A 12,476-nucleotide genomic window follows, 5' to 3' on the forward strand; every position below is an offset into this window, starting at 1 on the left:
TTTATATCGCGTTTGGCTGAGAGCGTTGGATCGACTCGCTGCTATTTATTGCCGGATTTCAGTGTCGTTGGAAGTTCCACAAAAGGAGCATCCCACTGCTCATGAGGGGCTGCTGGGGGAATGCGTTAGCTTGACTGTAGCCTACCTAATAAATGTTAAGGGCCAATTTAGTGGCACTCAAAGCACTTCACAATGTTGCCTCATTCTCACACACACACACACACACACACACACACACACACACACACACAGATTGTGGAGGCTTCAGACCTTCAGGAGCAATTAGCGGTTCAGAATCTTGCTCAAACACACGTTGACACCTCTGGAGGAAGCGGCAATCAAACTGTAACCTTCTGATTACCAGACAACCGCTGTAGCTCCTGCTCTTGAGCCGCGGCTCCAGGTACACGCGTCAGTGTCAGACTAATTTTACCTCTAGTAGAGTACAGGTACTTGTACTTCCTCCTCTGCTAGGAATTCATCCTGTTGCTGTCGTGAAGTATCAGTTCATCTTGTAGTCTACGTTTGTTTTGCCGTCTGGCTCCATCTTGATAATCTGGCTGGCGTGCTTTACATGACTTCCCGTTTGTTTATTGTTCCCACATGAATCCGATTCTTTCATGTTGGATTCTGCCGCACGTTCCTGCTCCTGTCATGAGTCGCGCGCCCCCCCCCCCCCCCCCCCCCCCCCACACACACACACACACACACACCATTACCATCCCTACAGAGGCTGGTTTCTCCTCCTGTCGACGCTTGTTGTGATGGTAAAGGCCTGTTGGTGTTTTGCTGGATCCTGGATCTGATTTACAGTCAGTAGAGCCACGAGTGACCTTGTGGTGCAGGCTGCCATCTAGTGGTTGATGGTGAAATAGTTCATATTTGGACCCAAAACCACTTGAATGAAGTCCTTCTTTTGAACACATGACAAACATCCATCCATCCATTTTCTATACCGCCTATCTGTTAAGGGTCGTAGGGGGGTGGAGCCTATCTCAGCTGACACTTGGTGAGAGGTGGGGTTCCCCCTGGACAGGTCGCCAGTCCATGGCAGGGCCATCAGGAGCAATTAAGGGCTCAGTATCTTGCTCAAGGACACTTGGACGTGGTCACCGGGGGGATTGAGGATTGTACCAGCAACCCTTCGGTTGCTAGACGGCCTCGCTTCCACTGAGCCACGCCGCCCCTCGTATGAAAAACAAAAAGATCAAACAAACTGTAAAATGAAATTTAAAAAAAAACAAAACATAAAATAGAAAATGAATCCTGTTATTTACGACTTACATGTCAGAAAAGGAGAAAGAGGTATGAATGTATGTACTTCTACATCCTCAATGATTCATCTTCATCCATCGGCTGCATTCTTTAAACCACAAGTTTGTACAACAAACGTGGACCAATATTCTCTATCTTTTGAAAAACTATCTAAATTATTTTTGTATTAATTTTTTCTTTTACTAATAATAATTTATACTTGCTAAGCTGTCACATTCAATTTTTAAAAACTTTTTTTTTTTAATGTTTATCATTGACAGGCATGAATCCATGCATCAATATCAGTAAGACCTTATTCACAAATACATATTTATGCATAAATACCTTTTTATCTCCACCTGTGGAAACACCTGGGCACGTTTCTTGTCCTCTGGTGTTCTGTGTTGTCATTTATTGATGGAGACATTGATATCAGACACATATTTTCATATTTCAGTTGTACAGTAAATATTTCTGTTTTATTGTTGCGTGGTGTGGGTTGAGTTCTGTTTGACTAGTTTTTGTCTTTCTGTTCTTGATAAGCGCCAGCACAACAGGAAAGTCTGCTGGGATCATTGACGTGTTTCTGGTTCTGGTGTTGTTCTGGTCCTTAGTGGTGAAAGTGGCGCCGGGAAAACGGAAAGCACCAAACTGATCTTGCGGTTCTTGTCGGCCATGAGCCAGCACTCCCTGGAGGTGTCGTCCAGAGACAGGACGTCCCACGTGGAGGAGGCGCTGCTGGAGAGCGGGTGAGCATTCCATCACGCCAACAGTTCGTCACCTCCATGTGACCGCTCGCTTTTACTGACCCCGCCCTCTTGCTGCTCTTCAAGCCCCATCATGGAGGCCTTTGGAAATGCCAAGACGGTCTACAACAACAACTCCAGCCGCTTCGGGAAGTTCATCCAGCTGCACTTCAGCCAGAAGGGCAACATCCAGGGAGGAAGAATCGTTGACTGTATCCTTCCGCTGCTAAGCTAGTTCCCAGTTGCAAGATTATCTTTTTACGTTGATTATCTTGTTCTCCCAAGTGATTGTAGCCAGACTTGTGATTAAAAATAAAACAGAATTATTGCCTCGCTAAGTAGCCGCTAGTATGTTTAGCTAGTAACCTTGAAGTCAAGTATATGCTAACTAGCAAGCAGATGTAGCGTGCGTGTTCAAGTTCGGGTGATTCTTTAGTTGCTGAAAGTGTAGAATTATCTACACAGGAATAACTGGGATTGTTACGCTCCTTAACTAACACTTTCCTAACCACAGACCTCTTAGAGAAGGTGAGTGCCTCGCCCCCCCCCCCCCCACACACACACACACACACACACACACACACCTCTTAAAGCGCTTCAGTTCCTTTTATTGTGACATCCAACAGTCACAACTCAGATCAGCTCACAAAACTGCTCTGAGAGAAAACACTCTTGATTGTTAAGAAAAATGTTAAGAAGATTTTAAAAACCTCCTAAATAAGAAAGAGATACAATTGTGACGGTGAAATTACACCGAAGCACTGATGCTTTTGTATGACCTGCCGACGCCGCTGAGGCCAGAATGAGCTGAAATAGGAAGGAAAAGTAACATTTAACCGCTTTAGTCAAGAAGACACTGAAGATTAAAACTCAGGTTTTGTTTTTTGAGAATCTCATCCTTCTTAGAATTAAGTGGAAAGCAATGAAAATTGTTTTGTGTTTTTGGTCTTTCCCTGCAGAACCGAGTGGTCCGGCAGAACCCGGGAGAGAGAAACTACCACATTTTTTACGCCCTGTTAGCAGGAACCAACAACCAGCAGAGAGGTGAGTCCTGCCCAGCTAGACCCAGAGCTGAGACGTGACCTGGTTGTGCCCCCCCGTAAACCCTCCTCATGAGGATCCGCACGTTCTATCACGTAGAATGTAGTCAGTATGCCTGCATCGTTACGTTAACACACATGTAATATTGACTGATCCTGTGATGAAAAACTTCGGACTGTGAGTTCTTCCACTAAACCTACGAATAATGAAAAACCATGTCGGCAGTTTTGAGTGTAAAAGTGGAAGTACTGTGCCTCCGCGATGTGGACCTCCACTGGGACTCGAGGATGGACTGAAGAGATCAGGGTCAAAGGTCATGTGACCTCATCAGTCCTACTTTCATGACACTGACGTCTCAGGAATGCCCGGAGGACGTGTCAGAACATAAGTATCTGCCAGTAAAAGTGTGTGTGTGTGTGTGTGTGTGTGTGTGTGTGTGTGTGTGTGTGTGTGTGTGTGTGTGTGTGTGCGTGCGCGCAGAGGCGTTGGGTCTGAGCCACGCTGACAGCTACCACTACCTGAGACAGTCCGGCTGCTCCACCGACAAGACAATCAACGACAACGGCACTTTTCACGATGTTCTGGTAGAATCTCTACAATTGTTATTAACATTTGGATGAACAAACTGTGCATGTTTCGCCACGTATGGTTCCCATGTTCCTGAGTGGGAGAACCTCTGAGAGTATAATAGCAGAACACACACACCTCCCTGCCCAGTGAGGGGTTCAGAGGCGCGTCCCCCCAAGGGAGAACACCAACCGTCTCTTTGTGTCTGTGGTCGCCGTTCCAGAATGCCATGCGGACAATGCAGTTCAGCGAGGAGAACGTCGGGGAGATTCTGCGTCTGCTTGCTGGGATCCTGCACACGGGGAACATCGAGTTCATGACGGCCGGAGGAGCTCAGATCTCCTCTAAATCAGGTTTAAGCACTTCCCTCCGACTAGCATTCATGGTGCTAAGCTAACTAGCCAGGGTCTCACATGAGGAGGACAGCTAGACACGCGCCTGCAGACCTGGCGTTCCCACATGCTGACATCTTTGAGAATAACACGGCACGTTCCTTGCAGCTCTCAGCCGGACATCAGACCTCCTGGGACTGAACTCGGATCAGCTGGCTGAAGTTTTGACGCACCGGTCCATGATCCTCAGGGGCGAGGAGATCTCCACGCCGCTCACTGTGGAGCAGGTGGGTGGACAGGGTGAGAGGGTCCCTGAGTAGCAGTGGCTCCAGTTAGACCGAAGTGAGCTCTGCTGATTGGTGATGTGTTTGGGTTCGTTCAGGATCGGTGTCCTGAGTGGAACAAATGAGAAAGTAAACGAGAACGTTCTCTTTCCTGTCGGCAGGCGGTGGACTCCCGGGACTCCATGGCCATGGCACTTTACTCTCAGTGTTTCAACTGGATCATCCGCAAACTCAACAACCGCATCAGGGGCAGAGAAGACTTCAAGTCCATCAGCATCCTCGACATCTTTGGATTCGAGAACTTTGAGGTGTGTTGAGCTTACGGAACGTTCCGTCCCTGAAACCCTGGTGGACGAAGAAGCAACAGCAAAAAGAACGAATATTTTTGAGAAAAACGTTGATTCAATTTGACGGAATTAAATTGAACTTGGTCCCCTCACACGAGCGGTTAAGCCAATGACCTTTAATTCCCTCCGTCCTCTCTAATTTAATCATATTTTAATTGTTTATCAAGGAATCGCTGAATCCCCGCTGCTTTTCTGTGAATCAGGCCTCCGCCCGGGTTCTCTCAGTCTCACATCTCCGTCTCGTTCTGGGCTCCCACAGGTCAACCACTTCGAGCAGTTCAACATCAACTATGCAAACGAGAAGCTTCAGGAATATTTTAACAAGCACATTTTCTCTCTGGAGCAACTTGAATACAACAAGTAGGTGGAGCTTGTTCACGCACCATGATTCCGTTTGTTTGTTTGTTTGACTCCGCCCCCACGTGTATCTCTCATGACTCATTTGCACGTCCACGTTCTCCTTCATAACAAGTATTTAACATCTCGTCGTTAATTCTGGACACACATGATTAGAGAACATGTTTATGCTCATGATGGTACCTCCTAAGTCTGATTCACAGATTCTTCTCAGTCATTTTGAGCAATATTCAAGTTTAAGAGAAAGAAATATTTGTTTGTGTTTTTTTTATAAATCTATCAGTGATTCACTTCCCGTCCTCTTGCTCTTCATCAACAATCCTACTGATATTTGTATTCCAATCGTTTTAAAAAAAAAAAAAAAAAAAAAAGGTAAATTTCTCGATAGGTTCATTTATTTTTTGTAAGTAAATGAACCGAGAAAATATTATCCTGGAGAAGAAGAAGAGTCTCATCTGCTTCACCGCTAAAATCCGGCGAGGCGCTCGTCCTCTAACCCTCCACAAAGACTTGAGACTCGATAGCCGCGTTGCCGCCTGCCCTCGTGGCCCCCGTCCTGGAGTGTCTGAGAGTGAGCGCGTGTGCTGTTTCCTGCAGGGAAGGTCTGGTCTGGGCCAACATCAACTGGATGGACAACGGCGAGTGTCTGGATTTGATCGAGAAGGTTCGTACCGGAGCTGCAGAATCAGCTGGAACTACGTGTGTTGCCTTTCCTCTCCGTTGCTTAAACTGCGCAGGAAATACACGCCTGTCACTACTTCTTCGAGGTCGTTACCTCAAGATAGAGACATAATTGTTCTGACAAGTTGATTCATCTGGTCGTGAGGTAATTAACTCGCCACCTCAACTCATCTCCTTCTTCTCATGGTGACGTGTCAGTTTATCTGGTTCTCTGGAGATGCTGAGCTTCGTCAGCAAACTGTTAATTAATTACGTGACTTGGTCTAAATGTTCATGACCTTTCGACAACAAGTAAAGTATCCTGGCGTCTTGAGAAAAAGCTCAAATCATATTCAGATAATCTTTTATCCTGAGATGAACAGCTCATTTATCTCCGGATAACGAACTTTCTTAGCATGAGATATTGTATTTGTTATCTTGAGCACATGGCCGTTATCTCCAGATAATTAGATAGATAGATCATAACCAGTCAGATCAACGAAGACCAGAGTCTTGTTTAGAATGTCGACCTGGCGACGAATGACAAGCACGGTATTCCTCAGCTTCACTCTTCCAGAAATGTCTACATTTGTTAAGAGATGATTCATTTATAAAAAATATAGCTTTGAGAAAGCGAAGATTAAACAAGGTGAGCCGAGATTTTCAAAAAAAAGAACTGCGGTCCTGAAGACAGCGGTGATGATAACGGCCAAGATGATGGTGGTTTCCATAGAAACTGGGTCTCCTGGCGCTGATGAACGAGGAGAGTCACTTCCCCAAAGCTACAGACGACACCTTACTGGAGAAACTCCACAGCCAGCACTCGGTGCGTCTCTGTCATTTCACCTGACACACAGTATTTTTCCTCCTTCACTGTATAAATTATATCAAGTATATTCACAGATATTCACAGACTGGAACACAGTAATCCAGTAGAGTCATGAGATATCGATGATGCGCTCACGGGAGTGTGCCACGAGGATAAGTGGGTTATGGCTGCCACCGTGAAGTTAAAACCTTTGAATTATATTCTCTTAGTATGGAAAATAGCACAACAAAACATGTGACACAGTAATGCAACAGAATAATTGTGAAACGTCTACTACGGTATCTCTATGGGCAGTGGCCTCTTCTCGAGGTGTTGGCTGATTAACCTTACATTAGCAAACATTAGCTGTTGCTATTTCATAACGATAAAACTACATCACATTACCATGATTAAGTGTAACATTATTTCCGTCAAATTCGGTTCATAACATGGCTACGACAGCAGCTGTATGTGTTGTGGCCTCAGCTAATGGTGTTGGCTAAACAGCATAACGTTAGCTAAAGGTACTTGAGGCTATATTGTGATAATGGAATAATGGCATATAAACATGGTAAGGTTTAATATTATTATCACACAAATTTGCTAAAGTCTTTATGTAAAACCCAGCCTTAGTGTTTCCTTCTAATGGTAATTGTTCGCTAACTGACATGCTAACGTTTGCTAACGTTACTGATGGCCATTTCATTAGAATGTAAAGACGCAATGTGAATATAAGTAGCTTTCCTTGTGGCGACGCCACCGTAGGCTTTGTCACACAATGTTTGCTTCAGGAGGTAATGGACTCATCAACTGTAATTGTAAGTTATCAAGTTAATGGTACTTAGTGGCCACTTCAAAGTCACCTCTCCACGTTAGCGACTGTAGCAGTATTTGGCTCAAGTTAAATGCTAATTCTGAAGTTAGCTCATATTAGCTGTCATTAGAATGAATATGACACAAGATAAAATAGACATCACGAATAAACATTATGTCACATTAATCAAGCCATCGAATTACATGACCGAGAGACCTCTAGTGGCAGAAACCATGCATTACGTGTATAATAAAACACTCCCTTCTCTCGCTGCAGAAAAACCCTTTTTATGTGAAACCTCGTGTTGCTGTTCACTGTTTTGGAGTCAAGCACTATGCAGGAGAGGTAAGAACCGAACATTTGTGATGTTTCTCACGCCGTGACTTCCATCTTACTGCTAGAGTCCTTTCATTGTTCCTGCTGTGTGCAGCTGTAACAGGCTCTGCTGCCCTCTGGTGGTGTGTTGCAGGTGGTGTATGACGTGCGGGGCACGTTGGAGAAGAACAGGGACACTTTCAGAGACGACATCCTCAACCTGCTGAGGGAGAGCAGGTGGGCTTTTCTGATGCTAATGACAGTATTTATACATCGAAACAGATCCTGCAAGTACAATTTATTAGAAAAAAACATCTTTCAATCCAGGTTGTTTGAGTTAAACAAAGCTCATGATGTTAAGTGATTTTTTGGGGGGGGGGGGGGGGGGTTGAAATTTTACAAGGGACATTCACATTAAATGGATGACAATGAAAAAGCAACATAATGTTGCCGTCAGTGTTTCTCAAAGGGCCCGTGAGCGCCCTCTAGTGGGCTGAGATGCTTTCAATTTTGCAGCGCAAATCATATTTTAGCCGAGTAAAATATTAATCTGAAAATATGACCAGAACTACATGTCCAACGCATATAATTATATAAATAACGCTGATTGAATATTAACGTAATAATGTGTAGCACTTCAAAAGCAAGCTAACATTAGCTGTTGCGAATGATGAAGTTCTTTTAACGAACCGCCGCAACTGAAGCCTGCATCACACATGAGTTGTTAAAGGACAAATCAGTGAATATTACCGCTTCAACAAGGAAGCCGGAGATCCGGCTGTAGTTTCTACAGTTTCTGGCAGTGATAAATGTCCGTCAAAGTTTCTGACGGGTTTTGGCTTTCAGAGGGTTAAAGGTGTAACGATGTTCCAATGGAATTTAAGGTAAAACTTCTGATAAGAACTGAAACCTCTCCCCCGTCCGTGTGTTTACCTCCTATCATGAGCGTCTCGCCTGTCCTCTGTTTGTCAGGCTGGACTTTGTCTACGACCTCTTTGAACACGTCCTGAGCCGGAACAAGCAGGACACTCTGAAGAGCAGCTCCAAGCACCGGCGGCCAACCGTCAGCTCGCAGTTCAAGGTCAGTCACTCATAAACACCTTGATTATCTCAGCAGGTGAGTGTTTTCACTCCCAGAGCCTCACTGTTGCGCTGTAGAAGGTATTTAAGTACACTGCCACTGGTCAAATACTACTCTACTCATCCACGACAAGTGAAAGCTACTTGGTTGAGTTTAAAACTGAAGTACTTCCTGTTAACAATACTTTGTTACTGAAATGTATGTGGGACATTTCTGTTTGGTGTTTATGGTACATTTACAGAACCGTTTAACTCTGAAAATGGAATCTTTCATCACTGCAATGAAGCAGTTTTCTCGTGTACTTTTCCGATTAACAAGTAACAACAAACCCCAGACAAATGTAGTACAGTGAAAGTGAAGTACAGATGCATGGAAAATGTACTTATTTACATCTACTTCGTTACTTTCCACCGCCGGGTAGGCGTAATACTGCTTGTCTCATAGTAGTACTGTGAGTTGAAATAGCAGAACATCAAGCAGTCATGGTGTTCAAAGTATAATTATCAGCGGTAGAAGTATTTGTACCACAATTGTTTGACCTTGTTTGTGTTGTTGCAGGATTCGTTGCATTCTCTGATGGCCACACTCAGCACCTCCAACCCGTATTTCATTCGATGCATCAAACCAAATACACACAAGGTGAGTTACAAAACAACACGCACGCACACACACACACACACACACACGGTCGGCGATGATCACGGAGAGAGTGTGTGTGTGTGAACTGTTTACATGTAATAATCAAAAACCCCTCACCCAGACCCAGACAGGAATGTGTGGCCCCTGCCGTGCCCTATGACCCCAGGTTGCCCAGCAACCAGCTGAGTTAGTAAAGAATGCAGGGGCAGGCAAACGATAGAGAAACGAGTGGTTTGATGTTTCAGCATCAGCACAGAGACTCCTGACTGGAGGCAGGAAACCTCCCTAGTACTGAGAAATCTAGAAATAATTGATATGTTTCAGTTGGCAGCATAACGACTCGTGACCCTCGTGATTACAACTAAACCAACATCCTGGCTCTCCCAGCGACAGCTCGCCCCCGTCGGAGCGCCAGGGGTGTCTCCTTAGCATTCTTTTGTTTGGTTTTGCTTCATTTTGGGTGAAATTCAGAAATATACATGGACAATAATTGACTTCATCAATATTTAGTCGACTACAGTCTTTCTCAACAGGCTGTCAGCGCCCTCTAGTGGGCTGAGTGATGCTTTCACATCGATGAGTCAGGTTGTTTTGCTGTAAAGTAGAATATTCATCTATAAATAGAGAATTTATTGCGCTGACTCTGAAACCCTGCCGCGGTCTTGTTGCTGGCCACGTGGCGACCGTTAGCTGTTGTTAGCCGTCAGCCTCAACGTTTACATGGCTTTCTGCATTCTTTCTGCATTCTGGAGTCACAGGGCATGAGATTCATTTACTTCCATTTCTACCAAGAACAAAAAGAGCCCTGCAGTGCTGCAGCTTCCTGAGTGAGTGATTCTTATTTCCCTCTTGTTTGTACGTACAAGCACAGATACACGACACACGTCGGTGTCCCGTGGGAGACCAGCTGGACAGCCGGCGTGTTTTTATGAGGCGAAACACGTCCGTCTGGTCTCCCCTGATCAAACGTTAACCACGGACCCATGATGACATTTAAGTGGAGCTTAATGCACTAATAGAAGAGGTGAAAGAGGGGGTTTGGGGCCCGGGGGAGACAGGGGTCAGGACGTCATGGCTCACGGCCTTGAAAAGCCCCCCGGAGACGTCCAGTCATCTGGCTTCTTGATTTTGAGCAGGTGTCAGATGGGAGGAGGATGAAACGTGATGACATTAACTCAGAAACTCTTCCTCTTTATCTAACTAACCTCGTGAGTTCTCAATATTTTAAGAATACTAACCAGCAGCAGTGACTGGAGAACTGATCCCAGGTCGTCAGAGCCATCGTTTGCCAGCGTGTTGTCTGTCTTCTGAATTTCTGGATGTGTCAAACTCGAATCCTCAACACCTCTAAGCTCCTCTTTTTCCAACTTTTTTCGTAACGTCAGAATATTCCTGATCATGGAGCTTTGGTGGCTCACAGTCTGAGTGACAGATGGACTGTGTGTTACTTGGGGTGTAGTGATGTAACAGCATGTTGGAAAAGCCTGCAGGGTCATGGAACTCCTGCAGATGGCGAGTGGAATCTCTGTGGAAATATCAATATATTGACAGAATGCATAATAACGTGGACAGACTGTTGGCTCTAAACACACACGTTTGTGCACGCACTGTTCACTGGTCTCTGATTCTGAGAGTACGGCAGAAATTAGCCCTTGATCAGTGAAAATGTATACAAGTTGCATTTTGTTTCGATGAAAAACTGAAAAACAAGATTAAGTTTCTGTCTGTACATCTGTTTCTGCTTCTGGAAACACAATGATAGCAAGATTGACAATTAAAATGATGTATCACTGAAAATGACACAAAGATAAAGGTCTACCTCGAGGGAGCTGAGACCCAGGCTAGTTAGCTTAGCACAATGGCTGGTAGTGGGTGGGAAGTGTTAGCATCAGCTAGCTCAGGTCCAGGATGCTGGTTAGCTTAGTACAATGACTGGTAGTGGGTAGGAAGTGTTAGCATCAGCTAGCTCAGGTCCAGGATGCTGGTTAGCTTAGTACAATGACTGGTAGTGGGTAGGAAGTGTTAGCATCAGCTAGCTCAGGTCCAGGATGCTGGTGTGTCCAGCAGGAGTCCTCCTCTTCCTCATGATCAGTAGCAGCAGTCGCTCTTCTAGTCCTTAACAAATGTTTGGTTCTGTTGACCCAAGTTCCAGTGGAGCTTTGGAGGTGCTGCGTCAAATCACTGCTCCCAGTCAGGAAAGTAGTCCCGGCTACGTGTCTGATTCGAACACTACGATGTCTCCTCATGTTAAACTGTTATTCATCACCAGTGTGACACACAACCCTGGTTAAATTAATGCAGGCAGAGACGGAGTAGTAGTTGTGCTAAGCTAACTAGCCTGGGTCTCAGCTCCATGGAGGAGGGGCTCCATCTTCTTGTCTTAACTCTGCTGTAAAAAAAAACAGAACAATTTGGAACATTTCATCCATTTTCTAAATGCGATCCAACACCAACAAAGGGTTAAATGTCTTTAATACCCTTTTCACGCTGAAAAACGCGTGTCAACATGGGTTTTTGGACCCGCGTTTGCTCGGCATGAGGGCGCATTCAAGCTCCCAGAAGACCTGGGGTGACCCGCTGTGAGGGCTGCGTGCCTGTGTCTCTCTCTCTCGTACGTCATCACACTGACAACGTCATCATCTCACGTAAACGTGCGCCAGAACACTGAGATGTAAAAAAACGTCAACATGGATGCCTGGTCGCTTGGCGAAGTTGGTCAACGCGGGTCGAAATGCCAAGTCGACCCTTTCAGAGTGCCGAAAAACCCGTGTTGACCCACGTTTTGGGTGCAGTGTGAAAGGGGCTTAAGAGATCAGCAGTACCATCCTAACCACTGCAGTGGACATTTAGTTTCCAGGACTGATCGTATCGCACTGTTGGAAAATGGACGCGAGCTCATGAACGTGCGGAATCCTCAAGTTAACGCTGAGTGCAGCAAAATCACCTCAGACTTTTTTGCTTGGAATAAAGATTCTGTTAATAAGAGAAAAGTCCTGAATAACGTGATGATGCGTCCAAGATGACAAATAATTATGTTTATCGTAAAAAGCTGAGTAAAATGACAGTGAAATTTGAAGTAAAGTGAAGTGAAACTGAACAATGACGATTAAAAAAAAAAAAAGCAAAAAAAAAAGCACAAAAGTCACGAAAATCAGGGGATGAGATCACAAGAGGTTCGATTCCTGGCATTTCACCAGTTGAGTCTCCTCCCAGTTCGCCGCTGTGAGTGGA

The 12,476-nt window shown here is 45.1% G+C and overlaps 1 protein-coding gene across 2 annotated transcripts in view; it reads left to right on the forward strand.

The window, feature by feature from the left end:
* Nucleotides 1–12,476, forward strand: part of myo10 (myosin X) — an 82,674-nt gene that overhangs the window by 46,959 nt on the left and 23,239 nt on the right. For both annotated transcript variants that reach the window (XR_015115951.1, XM_086204411.1), the window contains exons 5-19: nt 1,869–2,003; nt 2,088–2,212; nt 2,515–2,528; nt 2,960–3,044; nt 3,522–3,625; nt 3,832–3,961; nt 4,109–4,227; nt 4,386–4,532; nt 4,831–4,931; nt 5,526–5,592; nt 6,322–6,414; nt 7,487–7,555; nt 7,680–7,762; nt 8,498–8,606; nt 9,165–9,245. Coding sequence is in view for 1 of the 2 variants with exons in the window: in XM_086204411.1 (XP_086060537.1) it covers nt 1,869–2,003; nt 2,088–2,212; nt 2,515–2,528; nt 2,960–3,044; nt 3,522–3,625; nt 3,832–3,961; nt 4,109–4,227; nt 4,386–4,532; nt 4,831–4,931; nt 5,526–5,592; nt 6,322–6,414; nt 7,487–7,555; nt 7,680–7,762; nt 8,498–8,606; nt 9,165–9,245 (1,462 nt within the window). In the remaining variant the exon portion in view is untranslated. The remainder of the gene's footprint in view (nt 1–1,868; nt 2,004–2,087; nt 2,213–2,514; nt 2,529–2,959; nt 3,045–3,521; nt 3,626–3,831; nt 3,962–4,108; nt 4,228–4,385; nt 4,533–4,830; nt 4,932–5,525; nt 5,593–6,321; nt 6,415–7,486; nt 7,556–7,679; nt 7,763–8,497; nt 8,607–9,164; nt 9,246–12,476) is intronic.

This window comes from Aulostomus chinensis, chromosome 5 (assembly GCF_037954235.1).
Source record: "Aulostomus chinensis isolate RoL2024-O1b breed Wild chromosome 5, RoL_Achi_v1.0, whole genome shotgun sequence".
NCBI classification, from domain to species: domain Eukaryota; kingdom Metazoa; phylum Chordata; class Actinopteri; order Syngnathiformes; family Aulostomidae; genus Aulostomus; species Aulostomus chinensis.